The sequence below is a fragment of the Gopherus flavomarginatus genome, chromosome 2, assembly GCF_025201925.1.
Source record: "Gopherus flavomarginatus isolate rGopFla2 chromosome 2, rGopFla2.mat.asm, whole genome shotgun sequence".
In the NCBI taxonomy this organism is placed as follows: Eukaryota; Metazoa; Chordata; order Testudines; family Testudinidae; genus Gopherus; species Gopherus flavomarginatus.
This window is the reverse complement of record NC_066618.1, coordinates 49,957,978-49,977,069: the sequence shown is the minus strand read 5'-3', so window position 1 is coordinate 49,977,069 and position 19,092 is coordinate 49,957,978. Positions and strand designations below refer to the sequence as shown.

Here is a 19,092-nt window from a genome sequence, read left to right as displayed (position 1 = left end):
TCAGGAAACTGAGAAAACTAATGATTTGGTTAAAGCTTCACAAGCAATAAGAAATACTGAGTTTAGAACAGAGGAGTTCCTGGTTTTTGGTCTCTTGCTTAATCCAGAAGACAACATAGCCCCTCATCTATTAACAAAACTACAACATCTATGCTATGCTCTTCTCCATATAACCTCCACCATGAAACACAGGTACCAATGTCCAACCCACACATTTTGAGTTACTAACAGTTTTATTAAAGTGCCTCTCAGGATTTCAGTATAAACACTGAAGAATGTTCTTAAGCACTAGTCCGGTATGCTCTACTCACGAAGTATATGGAGCTGACTGAAACATTTTGAATTTTGACAAATGTCTGAATTTTTTAAATTTCCAAATTAAAAAAATAAATGTGGGATAAAAATTTCAAAATACTTCTGTGATTTCCCTCCTCCTTTTTTCAACCAGCTCGAGGGAAAAAGAGGAAACAATTCTTGTCTTGACTTAATCTGTGTCCCTTCCACCTACCACCAAATGAAGAGAACTGCTATTTTCCGACTTCAAGGTGTCTACAGGGCCTGTTAGAGACGTAAGTGCTAATAAAACAAGAAGAGTGCACCACATAAACGTAAGTGAGCAAAGCGACGCACTGACTCATTTGTAAAAAATAATTATACCTTTGTCTTGTAAAACATTCCTGTTGGTTGGGTGATGCAAAGGAGATGTTTCAGAACTGTGACTGGATTTTGAAGGAGAGGAAAGTGGAGTGTCTCCCCGAGCATAATGGGAAAGCACACCTCCTTTGTGCTGCTGTCCTCCTTCTTGGTTTTCAGCTACGTTGTCAAATGAGAAGGCTGCACTGCTAGCCACTGGGGAGAGGGAGGAAGCACCAGAATCTGATGCTGGTGAGGATGCTCTCACACATATGGGCAGAAGTGATTTTGAAATGTGCATGGGACTACTGTAACTGTCTGAAGGCTGTGGGTATAAGAGATTATAAAGCAAGTTATGCCATTTAGCAACCAATCAGAGCAACATTTATTTTGAACATGCAATCCTTTCATTTAACAACAATTTGTGGAGCCTTTATATTTTTAAGCAATGTTCTAGTAAGTCACACTGTTACTTTTTATATCACACACATGTGTTTCATACCAATAATTTGCTTACAGGTTCAAGAGTCAGGATCAGAAAAATCAAAGAGTAGATATTAAATTAACTGTCATTCGCACAGAGAAATAAGCAAATGCAGGATTCGAGTTCGCTTCTCCTCCCACATAAATTAAATGACCCGCTAAGCATAGTGCTCATTGTTAGTTCAAATGGGGAAAACAATGAAGTGACCTTCACAACAATAGCATAATACATGAAAATGAGACAGGAATTTTGCTGTTCCTGTGAGAAAAACAGATGTGCTGCCTCCAAGGTGACACGGCTTGCACACTGTTCAGACTGTTCAGAATATGTTGGCCACAGATGAATACATTCTACCTAGACTAAAATGAAAGGACGAAGATACAGGATGAAACAAATAACAAGAGTAATCTAGCACATTATCCTATGAATAAGAGAAAGGGAAAGCCTTCTCACCTTTCGTTCAAGGCTGTCCTCTCCATCAGTTGAACTGATACTGTCATAGAGCCTTGTTCTAGTAGGTCTCTGCCGTTTGTTCCTTACTGAAAGCTGGGCTCGAGTTTTCAGTGCTTTGGAGTCCAGCCTCTCTGTTTCTGGGACTGCTTCATTGAAATCTATGAAAACAGGATTCAAAGATATTTAATAACAATATTCCTTGGATAAAATTAGCAATTTAACTCTTGTCAGATTACACACAGAGGCCTGATCTGCAAATGTATGTCCAAACGTGCATGCACTTTTACATGCCTTATTTGCAAGTGCAATCACTGAAACTGGCTGCACAAATTAACGATATGCATGTACAAAAAGCCAGGCATTTGCATAAGCTATTAGCAAATCTACAAATGCAATTTCAGTAACTGTGCATAGAAATTAGGCACAAAGTTGCACACACTGAAAAATTAGACCCAGTAAATCAGTGCAATATTTTGTAAAGTCATAACAGTCAGTTATAACATAATATAACAGTTATAATACAAAACAATGAAACATCTCATGGTGCCAAATACATAAGTGATACGTAAAGTGGTGTAAACTAGACCTACTTACACTAACTTAGACTCCCTCATACCCACTCTATCCACATGCAAGGAAGTTCACATCATTGTAATTTACATAACTAAGAACAGGAAGAAGGCATATATTAAAGTAACCCTCACCCATCTTTAATATACACCTTCTTCCAGCTCCTTGACAAATAAATTACACCAATTTAGACTCACAGGGCCAAGTTACCTGCCCCTGGCCTGGTCCTTTATAGCCACCTGAGCACTGTAAAGGGCCTGAACCTGGCCACAGCTCATCTATTAATAATTTCTATGGGAAGAGGGAATTTTCAACTGGCATAGGAGCTCGGGTTTGCCAATTGCTCACCCCAGCCACCTAAAGGTAGAGCAGGATGATGACAGGGAGAAGCAGGCTGCATCTCTTCTCAACTATTTCAGCTCATAGCTTGCATATGATCATCACTATTAGGGACCATTTCCAACTGATTCAAGTTACAGCAGCCCATAAGCTGCTCTAAATTCTATCAGGGCCTCTGCAGCTTAAGAAAGCCATAACAGATGCTGTCCTGTGCCAAGTTGATCTTGGCTCAGGAAAGAAGCTGCTCCCTCATGTGTGGGTATAAACACAGGCTAATGGTATCTGAGCATAAATGACATCTGAGTGAGTGTAAATGAGTCTAACCTACATAAAACTTATGAATTTGGCACTTATGTTTTTAAAAGAAACTCTAAGAAGACATTTCTCCATGTTGCAAAACTTTCCAGGGATTCAGCCAATTGTGTGTGTGTATACACAGTATATCTATGTATCTGTTCTATGAAATGAGGAATCTGATTGATCAGATTGTTTTTAAATTCCTGCTGGTATGCAATACAAATCTGAGAGTTGCAATTTATTAATCAAATTAATAAAAGAAAGGAGGTGGCGTGAGGAGGAATCCTGGTCTTTCTCTGGAGATTGAAGGAGTTTGGTTTCCACGTTTATGTCTGACAACACAAACATGGCTTATGCATTCCCATTCCCATTCCCATCCGCTCTGTGAACAAAAGCATTTTCTTAATGGACCATTACCAACCTCAGCTGCTGCTTTATGCCTCCTTGCCCCCTTTAGAATTGCTCCTCTCATCATCACACTGGATCTTCCCCATCTCATTCAGAACTCTTTCAAACATCTGAAGCCTTCTAAAGCCAAAAAAAACCAAAAAAACCAAGCCCTCCAACCAACCAACCAACAAAACAAAACAAACCCACCAGCACCCTAGAACCAATGGTCCTAGCACAATAGGGATTTAGGGTTACTGCAATACAAAGGCAACCTCATCTTCACGTAACAATGTGTCATTAGCTTCTCCTCAAACTACAGTTCTGTAGCAGGACTCTGGAGAAGGCAGTCTTCACTCTGATCATCACTTTAGCACAACCTCCTTAGCCACTTACAGGAGCTGTTTCTGACCTTTCCCACAGTAAAATGACTTTATAAGGTCATCAAGCAAGTGAATGTGACAGCTGTGTGTGAAAACCTCAAGAGGTTCAAAATACAAATTTCCATGCAAGAAAATGTCGAAGGTATTTCCTGAGCCTTGTCATGACAGTGCAAATAGGATGAAATTAATCAACACAGGAGGGCCTATGAAAGGCACTCTGCACCTTGGAAACATTGCTTTGGCCTCGTAGGATAGAGGCACAGATGGAAAGTTCATACAGGTGTTCCCATATGTGAGATGGAGGGGCATTTTGTGCCCATGCTGAAAGCTGACAAAGGAGTTGCTGAAGGTGGGCCATGAGAAGGACTCCTAGATCTGCCATTATGCTGAGCAAGTGGCCTAAAACGCCCATGCAGGATAGTACTTGTCTGACCCACAGAGAGGGAGAGCTACCACAGAGGGCTGAATGCAGGTTGGGGAGGTGAACTCCGCCACCCTACCTACCTCTCTGTACAAAGCCTTAACACTTGGGATTTTTACAGGGAGGGGTGAATTTCACCAACAGTCCATATGAAGAGATTACAGACACATGATTATTAACATAGATAAAAAGAACTAGGTACCAGTACCCTCTCATCTCCCACCTCCCCTTACACACTTGTGCGTGCCTGCCTACCATAAAACTCCATCAACCCAATTGTCAAATAGAAACAGAAGGCTTGCCCTTTCAGATCTTCTCTCTTCCCTCAACCATGGGCAGACCTACACCATAGCTGGAGCACATGCTCAAAAATAACATTTCACAAACAACAGAACAAGGAAACAGCTACATTTTCACAAAAGACAAACCTGGGCTCAAAGGTGATCTGCTCAAAAATGCCTTGTGAACAAAGGGTATTAGTCAGCTTAAGCTTAAATACATGACTCTCTCAACAAATTGTGTTAACATAATTGCAGTATTTCTAGAAAGCTCTTTATATCTTTCACTTGAAAGAGGCTTGAATATTTTGGCAAACTAAACATTTTGTGAAAGAGTAATAAGATGCAATCAATCTTTTAAAATTTGTTCTCTTATTGCATGCCAAGAAAGAAAATAAATTCCTTACAGTTTCAATTTTCCCTCTCCTCACTAATCTCTCAAACACAATCTGTATTAGAACCCACAAGCTTACTATACTTCTGTATGTACAATGCAAGAATTGTGGTTTTGTCAATTACTGAGATGCTTTCTGGGTCAAGTTCCAAGTCTGCATAGCCAAGTTGGGGAACTTCCAAACTTGATCTGCTTATAAAGACAGACAATAACCACAGCATTCATAACACAGTAATTAAATGTATGTTTCTTGTACAACTAGATAGTAACCAGGTGGAAATCTTGGCTCGGATAAACTGGTTCCTATTCCAACCTTGGCTGATCAGAGATCAGCAGAGGCCAAGTTGTGCAATTCTTGAACAAGACACAAAAATTTTATATACACAGAACTCAATATATTAGTTTTTATTGTGAAAAAAAGAAAACTGAGCACCTGTGTAGCTTGCAACTATTAAAGTATTGTGTGTGTATATGGACACTTGATGATTACCTATTCTGTTCATTCCCTCTGATGCACCTGGCATTGGCCAGTGTTGGAAGACAGGATAATGGGCTAGATGGACCTTTGGTCTAACCCAGTATGGCTGTTCTTATGGCAAATCCTGAGGTACTTAACTAATTTTTTCTACTCAGGCACTCTCCTACTGAGATTGATAATAGTTTCCAATCTGATTAAGGACCACAGGATTTGAGCTACAGTGAATTGCCTCAAAGCTTTTCAACAGATTTTCAGACTTCCTATACTGGGTTACATTGCACTAACCTCCGGAAATATCAAAGTTATCAAGTGATCTCAAGTAGGTTATCACCTCCTCATTTTCCTATGCTCTATTTGATTGAGCGGGAGAGATGTTATTGCTATCCCATGGGGAGGGGTAAAAAGCAATCCTTAGCACCAAGTCGCACTGAAGCTGTAACATTAAGCAAGGTCAGCCATATAACTCTTTGTGCACTTCTCTGAAATAAACCACACAGTGGGATGGGTTCCTCCTCCTATTATAAGCAAACTTATGAAGCTAGTTGAAAATTTCACCTTCTACAAACACTGGGGTAATATGAAGCACTTACAGAGTCACATAGTCTTGGAAGTGATAATCGGAGCACTCTTGATTTCAAGGGTATAAATGAAGGTCATGACCCTGCAAACCCTGACATACAAGCAGTCCCATTGGCCTTGCCTACTCTAAAGAAATTTACTTTTGTATATGAACTTTTCTAACCCCAAGGAAAGCTTGTAAAACACTTCATACCAAAGTACTCCAATTGTCTTTAGTTTGCTCCGAAAAACATTTTCATTAGGCTCACTTTCAAGTCTAAGGACCATTTCAACGTGAACTGTTTTAGTGCTAGCATGGAGGGAAACAGCTCAGCTAATGCCTGCTGCAGTTCCTTAGCAGCTGGTTGTCTTTCAAAATCTCCCCAAATCCAGTGTTTCTGCAAGCTGTGTTAGGAAGGAGAGGTTACTTACCTGTACAGTAATTGGAGTTCTTCAAGCTGTTTTGTCCCTATGGATCCTCCACTTTAGGTGTGTGCATGTCTATATCCTTCTGACCAGAGATTTTTGCCAGCAATGTCCTCAGGAGAGCATGTGTGCTCTACATCTCCATGTGCTCCAGACTGAGGGCAGATAGGGAGAAGCATACCGCTGCTGCTCCAGTTCCTTCTCAACTCTGATGTCCAGCAGGCAAAGATTCCAAAGCAAAGGGGAAAGGAGAGAGGGCAGCAGAGCACTCAGAGACAAAACATCTCAAAGAACTCTAGTTGCTGTATAGGTAAGTAACCTCTCCTTCTCTGCATTATTGTCCCTATGGATCCTTCACTTCAAGTGAATCCCAAGCAGAGCCTCAATTATGGAGGACGGTGCTGAAGAGACAGATTCAGTATATTCAGAGAACAGCCTTCTCCAAGACTATATTTGCTCTGGAAGCATGAATGCATAGTGCCGAGAGAAGGTGTGCACAAATGACCAGGTAGCAACATTGGCTATGTCTGTGATAGGTATGCTCTTAAGTAGGGCTGTAGAGGCAGATGGTGTCTGGCAGAATGGGCCATCAGCTTAGGCAAAGGATACACCCAAGAAGCTTCCTAACAGACCAACATGATACCGATTTAGATAGTCTTTGCCTAGAAACATAGGCTCTCTTCAGCCTTTCTGCAAAGGCAACAAAAAATCTAGGGGAGGTTCTAAGTGGTTTAGTCCTGTCGAGATAGAAGGTAATGGCTCTTCTTACATCAAGAGTGTGGAGACTGGCTTATTCCCTGGAAGCATGAGGTTTGGGTAAATACTAATAACACTGGTCTACAATTTTTGAGAAGTTGTCTGCTTCAGAGATAAAATGTGATATTTATTATGTATTTTGATGTGCTGAATTCAAATATGACAATTAAAACAACTGATTGGCTACTGTTTCTAAGATATTTAAGTTTTTACATTTTATGTCTATGTATATTGTGTAGATAGCAGAGTTTTAATCATAAATTGTAAACCTAGGTCTTTTTTCATGTGTTTATGGTTGCTTTACATGATAATATTTCACTTGTCCTGTTTATGTAACACTTTAAAAATCAGCAAAAGGGTTATATAAATAAAATTTATTATGAAACAAAAGGCAAAAAACTATTTTGTACATAGTTTAGTCCTATTCAGTGTCTACTCGACGCTTCTAGGCTTGTCTCTTGTATTCATTAAATGGAGCATCTCTTGTCACTGTCCAGCCATAGTCTGCAAGCATTGATGGGCTCCATTTGCCCTGATAGCCTGCCAGGAGATTCCACTGCTGTAGTCTGGAGCCCAACAGCTCTGCCTTACTCTTAGATAGTTCCAAACCCCTGACAATGTCATTCAGTTCACCTTGTGTTATGAGGTGTGGTTCAGAGGAGGAGGATGGGAGAAAATGTGGGTCCTGTGACATTGATGGTACAAGACCAGAAGTTTCATCCTCTTCCTTGTCTGACTCAAGTGAAAATGATTCTGATGCATCAGGAACCGGCAGTCTTCTCCGTGGGGTACTGGGCATATAGCTGATGGAATGTTTGGATAATGCACAGTCCACTTTTTCTTCTTTGACACACCTTTCCCAACTGGAGGCACCATGCAGAAGTAACAATTGCTGGTATGATCTGTTGGCTCTCTCCAAATCATTGGCACTGCAAAAGGCATAGATTTCCTTTTCCTGTTCAACCACTGGCGAAGATTTGTTGCACAAGTGATGCAGCATATGTGTGGGGCCCACCTCTTGTCCTGATCTCCAATTTTGCAGCCAAAATAAAGGTGATAGGATTTCTTAACCATAGTAGTTATTCTGCGCTTTTGTGATGCAAAAGTCACTTCACCACAAACATAGCAGAAGTTATCTGCACTGTTCACACAAGTACAAGGCATCTCTGCTCACTTTGGCTAAACTGAAATGTGTCCCTTTGCAAAATCAAACACTGACAAATAAGAGAGCACACGACACTGTATGATTTCTAGAGCTGATATAGGGCAATTTGTTCAGCAGAGTGATGTAAGCTTCGTTATGATTGCATCATCCATGACTTCTAGGAATAACATGATGCAATTCATATCATGTATGATGCAATACCAGCTTCAGATTGCATCATTCATTGTTTTGCCTAAAAAGCAAGTACTGTCCAAACCCAGTCATAGATGTATTTTAGTCATTTCTGGTTTAAATTGAGATCCCTTCCCTTTATAACTCACTTATCCTCCGCCATTCCCAAGTCAACGGTCGTATATACTGACCCGATAGCATATCTTGAAAACTAGAGCCAATCAACAATTTTAAGCATCATTTTCGTTCTCAGTGACCCAGAATTAGCAAAGTTGGACTACATTTATTTCAGAAGCATTTTGGCTGTAGAGCAGTGTAACTGAATGTCTTGAATTGATGTGGAAGTCTAATGAGAACTTAGGTAGGAAGTGAAGATGGGGTCACTGAATCACTTTGCCCTGGCAGAATATTATGTATGGCGGATCAGCCATAAGCATTCCATATTCCTCTATCCTGTTGGCTGAAGTGATGGCTATGAGAAATGAGGTTTTGAAGGATAAATGGAGAAGGGAACAACTCCCAGTGGGTACAAAGGGTGTTTTCCACAAGGCATCAGGAAGTAGAGTAACGTCCCAAAGCAGAGTAGGCTCTCTAACACTAAGGAAAATATTGTTCCAGCCCTTGATGAATGTCTCAGTGGTAGGATGAGCAATACCAAAAATACTGGAAATTCTTCCACTTCTGCAGGTAAGTCTTGTAGAAGGTTTCCTATTGTTCAACAGCACAAGAAAACAGACTCTTTCTAAGCCACAGAGTATTGAAGTGCCAGACTTTGAGATGAAGTGAGGAGAGTCTGGAATGGGTTATGGTGCCCAATTCCTATGTCTGCTGTCAGAGGGAGATGAAAAGGTGACCAGAGAGACAGGTGACTCAGGTCCCTAAACCATACTTGGCTCAGCCAGGCCAGTGATATGAGAAATGATTACTATCTTTTCTTGTCTTAATTTGATGAGGACCCTAAGAAGCAATGGTATTGGGGGATAGGCATATATCATGTTCAAGGACAGGAACGAGGACAGCATTGCCCAAGGACTTGTGACCATGTCCTCCTCTCGAACAGATGCACCAGCATTTCATGGTGGGTAGCATCACAAAGAGTTCTCTCCCTGGAATGCCCCAGAAGAGAGAAATGTTTTGAACTACCAAAGCACTCAGCTGTCATGTGTGGTTTAGGCAGAAATGTCTGCTCAGAGTGTCTGCTATGATGTTTTGCAGATTTAGTAGGTAAGCCAGTGAGATGTTGACTTGGTCAGATATTAACCAATTCCAAAGTTTTATGGTTTCTGGATTTAAGGATTGGGATCTTCCTCTTCCTTGGCAGTATATACAGAATATGGCTGCTCTGTTGTCTGTCATTACCCTGACTGAATGACCTTTGATCTTGGGTAGGAAATGATGCCAAGTATACTGAAACTGCCCTGAGATCAAGCAGATTGATGTATAGTGATGATTCCTGGGGAATCCATTTGTCTTGCACTGTTAAGTCCTGGAAGTCAGCTCCCCAACCTAACAGTTAGGCATCAGTAGCAACAATCTTTTTAAGGAGTTGACACAAGAATGGCGCTCCCACACAAATCTTGTGGGGGTCCTTCCACCAACTCAAAGTCAAAGACTCTCTGAGGGATAGATACTTGCATGGACAAATGGTGCTTGGTGGGAACATAAACAGCTCTGAGCCAGCTTTGGAGGCATCAAAAACGCTGATTGGCATGTGTCCTAAAAGTTGAAGACAGACATTGTTCTGATTTGAGGGCTTTGCTGTTGTGTAGAGATGAAGTTGGACATCATGGGAAACCTGTCTGTGGGTAGGTATGCTCTCTAAGTTGCAGACTTCAGGGTGGCTTCAATGAAGTCGATGCCCTGAACAGGTGTCCAGATTTTTTTGCACTGAGCAAAAGACCCAGAAAGTGGAAGAGAGCTAGCTTGTTGGCTGCTAACGAATGGTGTGGAAGGAATGACCCTCGAGGATCCAGTTGTCCAGGTAGGGGAAATGACTATTCACACTTGTAGAAGATGAGCCACAATGACCAAGAAACCTTTGTGAAGACTCTCAGAGCAGTTGAAAGGCTGGAGAGAAGCACTCACTACAAACCATGAGTGTTACAATGACAAACCATAGAAAATGTCCATGGACCAAGATGCATAGCTACATGAGAGTGGGCACACTGGATGTTGAGGGCCACAAAATGCACAGACATGTGCAGACCTAAAAGTGGAGCACTCCAGACAAGAACTAGAAAAGCTATGCAACAGGTACCCAGAGAGAACTGCAAACCAAACAGTTTAGGACAGCAAACGTGGTGATGAGGGAAAAGTGAAAAACAAATCAGCATAGCTAGATCATTTATAAATAGTTCAGGTCATTTATAAATAGTTCAGTTCTCTTGTTCAGTATACACTTCACTGACCATCAAAACAAAGAAAGATATCAGACTCTGTAATTTTTCTGGGATTTAAACTCCAGTGACTACTACACACACACACATGAAGGCAAAATAGAGGAAAAATCTTGAGATCTTTATTCATGTTTACTCTTTCTTATTCAGGCAAAATTTCCACTAACATAAGTGAGGGTTTTGTCAAAATTAGGGTGTGTTAGATCACGACCTGGAACCTACGGCTCAGGAAGAGTTTATCTATGACCAGCAAAGAAGATACTAAATATGTCACTGCCTAAACTGATTTAAAAATCACATTTAACATCATGTGAATTAATATGATACCTTAAGGTTGTGTTCTTACACAACCTGATTTTCTAGTGAAGACATGCCTCTGGAGCTTTTGCCTAAGAACTCAGTAAAAACTGAGCAAGTATCTCAGGATCTAGCCACATATTAAGAAGTACAGGATTATAATTCTGGCGATTCATCTGTATTTGTCACACTCATGGAATTACAGTTCTAAGCACTAAAAACACAAGAGTGTATCTCACCACATGACTGTCACAAAGACTGCACAATACACTGCATATCACAGAATGCTGCTCTGGAGAAGCACTCACCAAAGACATCATCGGGATCTCCACCCTTAACAGCTCCTTCTGTGAATATGCATAGGGTGATTAGTTAATGAAACTAGACACAAGAGATGTGGTTTTCTTAAAAAGCTTACACATGAATGGCATTATTAAAAGTAGATTCTCCCTCAGAACATAAAGTTACCCTCAAAACATGAGTATAGTCAGAAGAGAGACACAGATATGGAATTCATTGAGTGAAAAGAAATATGGAAGCCCACAAACACTTTTTATATATTTATTTAATTTACAATTGATTTTTTGTTTTTTATTGTCAAAACTGCAAACTCAGCCTGGAATCTGAAAATCATGCTGGGTTCTTTCTGCTTTTTTGCATTAGCACAAATAATATTCTGCAGTCAAAATTTAACTGCTTTGCAATAAAGATTGTACTTAAACTATAATGTTCAAATCTGGGCACCTAAATCCACATCTATCCACCCAATAAGTTGTCTAACTGTTCAGAAGTGGTGAGCACTACAGCTGATCATGAATTTTCTACTAGAATGTTCTTCGAGTGTAAAATGCTTTTTTGCTTAATATGAATAATTTTGCAGATGTGTCAATTTCACTGAAATGTCATTTAAAACAAAAAAACCCAAAGCATTTCAAAATAATGTTGAAAAGTTCCATTTCAGAATTTTCAGAATGGAACATGTCAATTTTGTTGTTTCAAAATGATTTTTTTGTTTAGAAATTCCTTTAATTTTATAGTATAAAAAGCTAATTTTTAACGCTGTAGTTGGAACAAAACATTGTGATCAGTCCAAAACCAAACAAAACAATTAAGTTTGTGGAAATTTAAAATTCTTTGTTTTCGTTTTGTTCCAAATTCCCCTCCCCCTCTTCAAAATGCAAGCACGGCATTTCCCATGAAAGGGAAAATTGGATTTCTGCTTAGCTCTACTGAGCAGCCACAGCTCCTAGTTTTACCTACATAATTATTAAGCCCATAGATATGTGAGTGTTCAGCCCTTCTGAAAGGCAAGCCAATTAATTGGGTGCCTAAATATGGAATCAGATATCTAACTTTCTGTAACCAGTTTTGTTTGCAGTGCTGTAGCCATGTACCTTTCCAGTACCTGACAAAAAGCTCTGGGTAGCTCAAAAGCTTGTCTCTTTTCACAACAGAATTTGATCCAATCTCAGCAACCAAGTTGGAAAATTTTAGCCTTAGGGAGTGGTACTAAGTTACAATGATGGCAGGTGCTTTAGAACAGATTTCAGCTCTACATCTATGGCTGTATTGGCTCTGTAGTAATGACAGCTGTAGAGATTCATTTTTTGTCAGCAACATATGCAGCTGTGATGCAGACACACAGAGAGCAAGTATGCTTAATACTTTTCAGAAGAGGATCTTTTTTACACAGCAAGTTTTCTGACCCAAACCACATTTTTGTCAAGAGTTGCACTAAAAATATGACTGTAAATATCTGATGCAACATATAATGGGCTGTCTGGGAGACATAAAAGTTCTTAAAAAACAACAAGGATTCCGGTGGCACCTTAAAGACTAACTGATTTATTTGGGCATAAGCTTTCGTGGATAAAAAGCCCACTTCTTCAGATGCACAAAAGCTTATGCCCAAATAAATCTGTTAGTCTTTAAGGTGCCACTGGACTCCTTGTTGTTTTTGGGGACACAGACTAACACGGCTACCCCCGATAATAAAAGTTCTTGTAATGATAAGTGCTTTTGTAAATTTCAGAGATTTCAGTGTCATAAATGCTTACTAGAAAGAAACATGCACAAACTCTGATTTGTGGGAACGAATTCTGCAACGTGGCAGAACAGTTTTAGCAGGACAATCTTATATTAAACATAATAATTCAGACTGATTTGCTTGCAGAGAAATATTTAGTTTGTGTTCATGAAACAATTGTTAAAATATCAATAAAATGTTCGTAAGTCTGCCAAAAATCAACACATCAGGTAACCTAATGCATTCTTCTATCCAAAGAGAATTTTTGTTTGAACTAGACTTTAATATTATTTAATATTCATAGAGCAGCAGCTTCCTTCATTACACAAAAGTTTTGGGTGCCCCTGTGACTTTCGTAAAATCAAGATTTATCTGTATAATTAACCGTCAGTGGCTCTTAAATGACTATTTGATCAGGAACTTGCATTTCATTCACACGACTCAATCCTGCAAAAAGCTGAGCTCCTCCTGCAAGGATCCTGTGGGCATCAATAAAAGTTGAGGGCACTCAGAACTTTGCAGGCACTGGTCCAGAATGCACTGCAACTGTTGGCTACTGTATGGTCTTGGGAAGCCAATACTAAGGGTTTTCATAGGATCATTTTTGTTTGGGTTAGAAATGACCTTTAGTATGTCTTTAGCCCTTCTCACCTTCCTATCTGTCACTGCAGGATAGATTTAACTTCTTAAAGTCTGCATAATAGCATCATTAGCAAAGAGGCCTTGTCAACCTTCCCTGACAGCTTTCTCGACCACTTAACTATGCTTATTGTTAAAGTATTTTATATAATTAAATTTAACACACATTTCCTTTAATGCTGGTTAAGTCCCATTAATTTCTTGCTCTGTCCCTTGTTCATTGATAAGAATAATTATTCCTTGTATTCTTACAACAGTTCTATGCGTTTGTTGAGAGTTATCGAGTCTCCATCACCTCCAAACTGAATATGACCCATGTTTCTATATTTCCTCAGAGGTATTAACTGCAAGATTTTCTATCATTTCTGAACTGCCTTCACTTTTGTCTACTTTATTTTTTTATAAAGTGCTGCTCAAACATCAATGGAGAACGCAAACTGACTTCAATGGGCACTGAAATCCCAAATAAGGCCTAGCCAATATTCAGTAGAAAAAGACGGTTACTCACCTTTGTAACTGTTGTTCTTCGAGATGTGTTGCTCATATCCATTCCAATTAGGTGTGTGCGCGCCGCGTGCACGTTCGTCGGAGACTTTTTACCCTAGCAGCACTCGGTGGGCCAACAGGTCGCCCCCTGGAGTGGCGCCGGCATGGCGCCTGATATATACCCCTGCTGGCCCGCCCGCTCCTCAGTTCCTTCTTGCCGGCTACTCCAACAGTGGGGAAGGAGGGCGGGTGTGGAATGGATATGAGCAACACATCTCGAAGAACAACAGTTACAAAGGTGAGTAACCGTCTTTTCTTCTTCGAGTGCTTCCTCACATCCATTCCAATTAGGTGATTCCCAAGCCTTACCTAGGCGGTGGGACCGGAGCGAGATGTTGCGGACTGTAAAACCGCTGCGCCAAAAGCGTCGTCGTCTCTAGCCTGCTGGACCAGTGCATAGTGTGATGCAAAGGTGTGTACAGAAGACCAGGTGGCTGCGCGGCAGATTTCCTATATGGGGACATGGGCCAAAAACGCGGCAGATGAAGCTTGAGCCCCTGTAGAATGGGCGGTAAGAGGCCCCGCAGGAACGTGGGCCAAGTTGTAACATGTCCGGATGCAGGACGTCACCCAGGATGCGATACACTGAGAGGAGATTGCCATGCCCCTCATGCGCTCCGCCACTGCCACAAACAATTGCGGTGAACGGCGGAAGGGTTTGGTCCTCTCAATGTAGAAAGCGAGAGCCCTTCGGACATCTAAGGAATGGAGCTGTTGCTCTCGTCGGGATGAATGCGGCTTTGGGTAAAAGACTGGCAGGAAGACGTCCTGGTTAACATGAAAGGCGGAGACGACCTTAGGGAGGAACGCCGGGTACATGTACCTTGTCCTTATGGAATACAGTATACGGAGGGTCCACGGTCAGAGCCCGAAGCTCCGAGACTCATCTAGCCGAAATGATAGCGACTAGGAAGGCCACTTTCCAGGACAGGTACAGCAGCGAGCATGTGGCTAAAGGTTCGAGGGGGGGCGCCATGAGCCTGGTCAAGACAAGGTTCAGGTCCCAAGTAGGGGTAGGCCGTTTGACGTGAGGATACAGTCGCTCCAAGCCCTTGAGGAATCTTGACACCATGGGATGGGAAAAAACGGACTTGCCAGCCTCGCCTGGATGGAAGGTGGATATAGCCGCGAGGTGAACACGTAGAGAGGAGATCGCCAATCCCTGCTGCTTGAGAGACCACACGTAGTCCAGGGTACTGGAGACTAGTACGGAGTGTGGGGCGTGGCCGTGCTGGTTGCACCAGCAGAAGAAGCGCTTCCATTTTGCGAGGTAGGTTGAACGTGTGGAAGGCTTCCTGCTGCCCAGCAACACTTGTTGTGCTGCTGCAGAACAGCGCAACTCGGACTGGCTTAACCAGCCAGGAGCCATGCAGTCAGATGGAGGGACTGTAGATCCGGATGGCGCATCCTGCCGAAATCCTGCGTGATCAGATCCGGCCAAGGAGGTAGGGTAATTGGGTCCGCCAGGGACAGGTCGAGCAGCATGGTGTATCAGGGCTGCCGCGGCCAAGCCAGAGCGATCAGGATGAGGCGGGCTCTATGTCATAAACAGATAGCTAAGGGTTAACGTCTCTTTCACCTGGAAATAAGTATCTGAAGCACCTGACCAGAGGACCAATCAGGAAACAGGATTTTTTCAACTCTGGGTGGAGGGAAGTTTGTGTGTGAGTCCTTTGTTCTTGGTCTTCTGCCTGAATCTCTCTCAGCTATGAGAAGGATTTTTCTATTTCCTGCTTTCTAATCTTCTGTTTCCAAGTTGTGAGTACAAAAATGGTTTGTTGTTTTGTATTTACATGTCTATAGTTGCTGGAGTGCTTTAAATTGTATTCTTTTTGAATAAGGCTGTTTATTCATATGTCTTTTAAGCCATTGACCCTGTATTTGTCACCTTAATACAGAGAGACCATTTGTATGTATTTTTCTTTCTTTTTTATATAAAGCTTTCTTTTAAGACCTGTTGGAGTTTTTCTTTAGTGAGGAACTCCAGGGAATTGAGTCTGCAGCTCACCAGGGAATTGGTGGGAGGAAGAAGTCAGGGGGAGATCTGTGTGTGTTAGATGTACTAGCCTGACTTTGCATTCCCTCTGGGTGAAGAGGGAAGTGCTTTTGTTTCCAGGACTGGAATTAGAGAGGGTGGACTCCCTCTGCTTAGATTCACGGAGGTTGCCTCTGTGTATCTCTCCAGGAGCACCTGGAGGGGGGAAGGGAAAAAGTTTATTTCCCTTTGTTGTGAGACTCAAGGGATTTGGGTCTTGGGGTCCCCAGGGAAGGTTTTTGGGGGGACCAGAGTGCCCCAAAACACTAATTTTTTGGGTGGTGGCAGCTTACCAGGTCCAAGCTGGTAACTAAGCTTGGAGGTTTTCATGCTAACCCCCATATTTTGGACGCTAAGGTCCAAACCTGGGACTAGGTTATTGACACTCTGTCTCTCCGGACCTTGATCAGGACTCGGTGGACGAGAGGGAAGGGTGGAAAAGCGTAACAAAGACGTCCCTTCCACGGAATGAGGAACGCGTCCGACAGGGAGCCCGGGGAACGACCCTGTAGGGAGCAGAACACCTGGCATTTCCTGTTCGATCTGGAGGCGAACAGGTCTGTTCGGGGAAACCCCCACCTCCGGAAAACCGAATAAAGGACGTCCGGACGGATGGACCCTTCATGGGATAGAAAGGACCTGCTCAGGTGATCCGCGAGGGTGTTCCGCACTCCCGGGAGAAAGGAGGCCACTAGGTGAATAGAGTGGGCTATACAAAAGTCCCACAGGCGTATTGCTTCCTGACACAGCAGGGAGGACCGAGTCCCGCCCTGCTTGTTGATGTAATACATGACCGTTGTGTTGTCCGTGAACACCGCAACACAACGGCTGTTTAAATGGCATTGAAACGTCTGGCATGCCAGTCGGACTGCCCGCAGCTCGCGCACATTGATGTGGAGAGTTAGCTCTCTTGTCGACCAGAGACCCTGTGTGCGCAGGGTCCCCAGGTGTGCACCCCAGCCTAGCGATGACGCGTCCGTTGTCAAGGACACTGAGGGCTGGGGGGCGTGAAACGGTAGGCCTGCACATACTTGGGAGGACGTCGTCCACCAGCCGAGGGAGCCTATAATGGTCGGTGGAATCGATATGATTGTGTCTATGGCATCCCTGCCTGGTCGATAGACTGACGCGAGCCAGGTCTGCAGCGGGCGCATGTGGAGTCTTGCATGCTTCGTGACGAAGGTGCATGCGGCCATGTGCCCCAGGAGAGCGAGGCAAGCTCGAGCAGACGTGGTCGAAAAGGCTTGTAGACCTTTGACCAGGGAAACTATGGTTTGGAACCGGTGCAGGGGAAGACTGGCTGTCGCAAGGTTGGAGTCCAGCAATGCCCCGATGAACTCTATCCTCTGCGTAGGCACCAGAGTGGATTTGTCTGGGTTGATGGTCAAGCCTAGGCTCGCAAATAGCTCCCTGATGATGGCGACGTGGCCGACCACCTGCGCCTCCGAAGTGCCTCGGATAAGCCAGTCGTCGAGGTAAGGGAAGACGTGGATACAACGACGGCGCAGGGAAGCAGCAACAACCCCATACATTTGGTGAATACCCGAGGAGAGACCAAAGGGGAGGACAGTGAATTGGTAGTGATCCTGGTTTACCACAAAGTGTAGATACCGCCTGTGCGGAGGAAAAATCGCAATGTGGAAGTATGAGTCCTTCATGTCGAGAGCGGCGTACCAATCTCCGGGGTCCAGGGAAGGAATGATGGTTCCTAAGGATACCATGCGGAACTTGAACTTTCTGATGAATTTGTTCAGTCCTCGCAGGTCGAGGATGGGCCGAAGGCCCTCTTTTGACTTGGGGATTAAGAAATACCGGGAATAAAACCCCTTGCCCCTTAACTCCTTCGGCACCTCCTCTATAGCTCCGATGAACAGGAGCTTGCGAACCTCCTGGACGATAAGTTGCTCGTGAGAGGGGTCCCTGAAGAGGGACGAGGAGGGAGGATGGGAGGGGGGTGGAGAAATAAACTGAAGATGGTATCCAAACTCCACCGTGCGCAGGACCCAACAATCCGAGGTCAGTTGGGACCACGCCGGCAGGAAGGGGCGGAGGCGGTTGAAAAAATGAAGAGGATCCAGGGAAGGGATTGGTAAGCTGCTCTCGGGCGCACCCTCAAAAATTTGCCTTGGGTCCCTGCGGTGGTTTATCGGACCCAGAATTGTTACCCCTTTGAGGACCCGACTGTCGTCTGCGGTTTGGCCGGCCTCACCTCCGGGTAAAGTCCTGTCTGGGGCGAGGCGGGGGGTAAGGGCGCTGAGGGTGTGGGCGGAATGGTCTTCTCTGAGTCTGGGGTGTGTGCATTCCCAGCGAACGCATGATAACCCGGTTATCCTTCAGGCTCTGTAGCCTGGGATCTGTTTTCTCCGAGAATAGACCCTGCCCGTCGAATGGCAGGTCTTGGATCGTGTACTGCAACTCCGGCGGTAGTCTGGAAGCCTGCAGCCACGATATCCGACGCATGGCTACACCCGACACCAGCGTTCTCGCTGCTGAATCTGCGGCATCTAAGAACGCTTGCAGTGTGGTCCTGGCAACCCTCTTCCCCTCTTCCAGGAGAGCTGAAAATTCCTGGCGTGAGTCCTGGGGAATTAGCTCTGTAAACTTGCCGACAGCCTCCCAGGTGTTGTGGCTGTATCGGCTCAGGAGGGCCTGCTGGTTTGCCACACGGAGCTGAAGGCCTCCTCGCAGAGTAAATCTTGCAGCCCAGCAAGTCCATGCGCCTGGCTTCTCTGGATTTTGGCGCAGGAGCTTGCTGGCCGTGGCGCTCCCGCTCGTTGACTGATTGTACCACCAACGAGCAGGGGGCGGGGTGTACGTAGAGGTACTCATACCCCTTGGATGGCACCATATATTTTCTTTCCACTCCGCGGGCTGTGGGTGGAATGGAGGCCGGAGACTGCCATATGGTGTCCGCCTTCGCCTGGATGGATTTGATGAAGGGGAGGGCTACCCTGGTCGGT

General features: G+C 43.6%; 2 protein-coding genes across 11 annotated transcripts in view; both read right to left on the bottom strand.

Annotated features, from left to right (window-relative positions):
* Window positions 1–19,092, bottom strand: part of CASD1 (CAS1 domain containing 1) — a 509,685-nt gene that overhangs the window by 83,629 nt on the left and 406,964 nt on the right. The gene's annotated exons all lie outside the window — the stretch shown is intronic.
* Window positions 1–19,092, bottom strand: part of PPP1R9A (protein phosphatase 1 regulatory subunit 9A) — a 237,510-nt gene that overhangs the window by 30,038 nt on the left and 188,380 nt on the right. For 4 of the 9 annotated variants that reach the window (XM_050941685.1, XM_050941687.1, XM_050941684.1 and 1 more), the window contains exons 12-14: window positions 11,195–11,233; window positions 1,571–1,728; window positions 658–958 (exon numbers count right to left, since the gene is read on the bottom strand). In XM_050941685.1, coding sequence (XP_050797642.1) covers window positions 658–958; window positions 1,571–1,728; window positions 11,195–11,233 — 498 coding nt within the window. The remainder of the gene's footprint in view (window positions 1–657; window positions 959–1,570; window positions 1,729–11,194; window positions 11,234–19,092) is intronic. The other 5 variants (XM_050941689.1, XM_050941693.1, XM_050941691.1 and 2 more) reach the window with 3 other exon arrangements.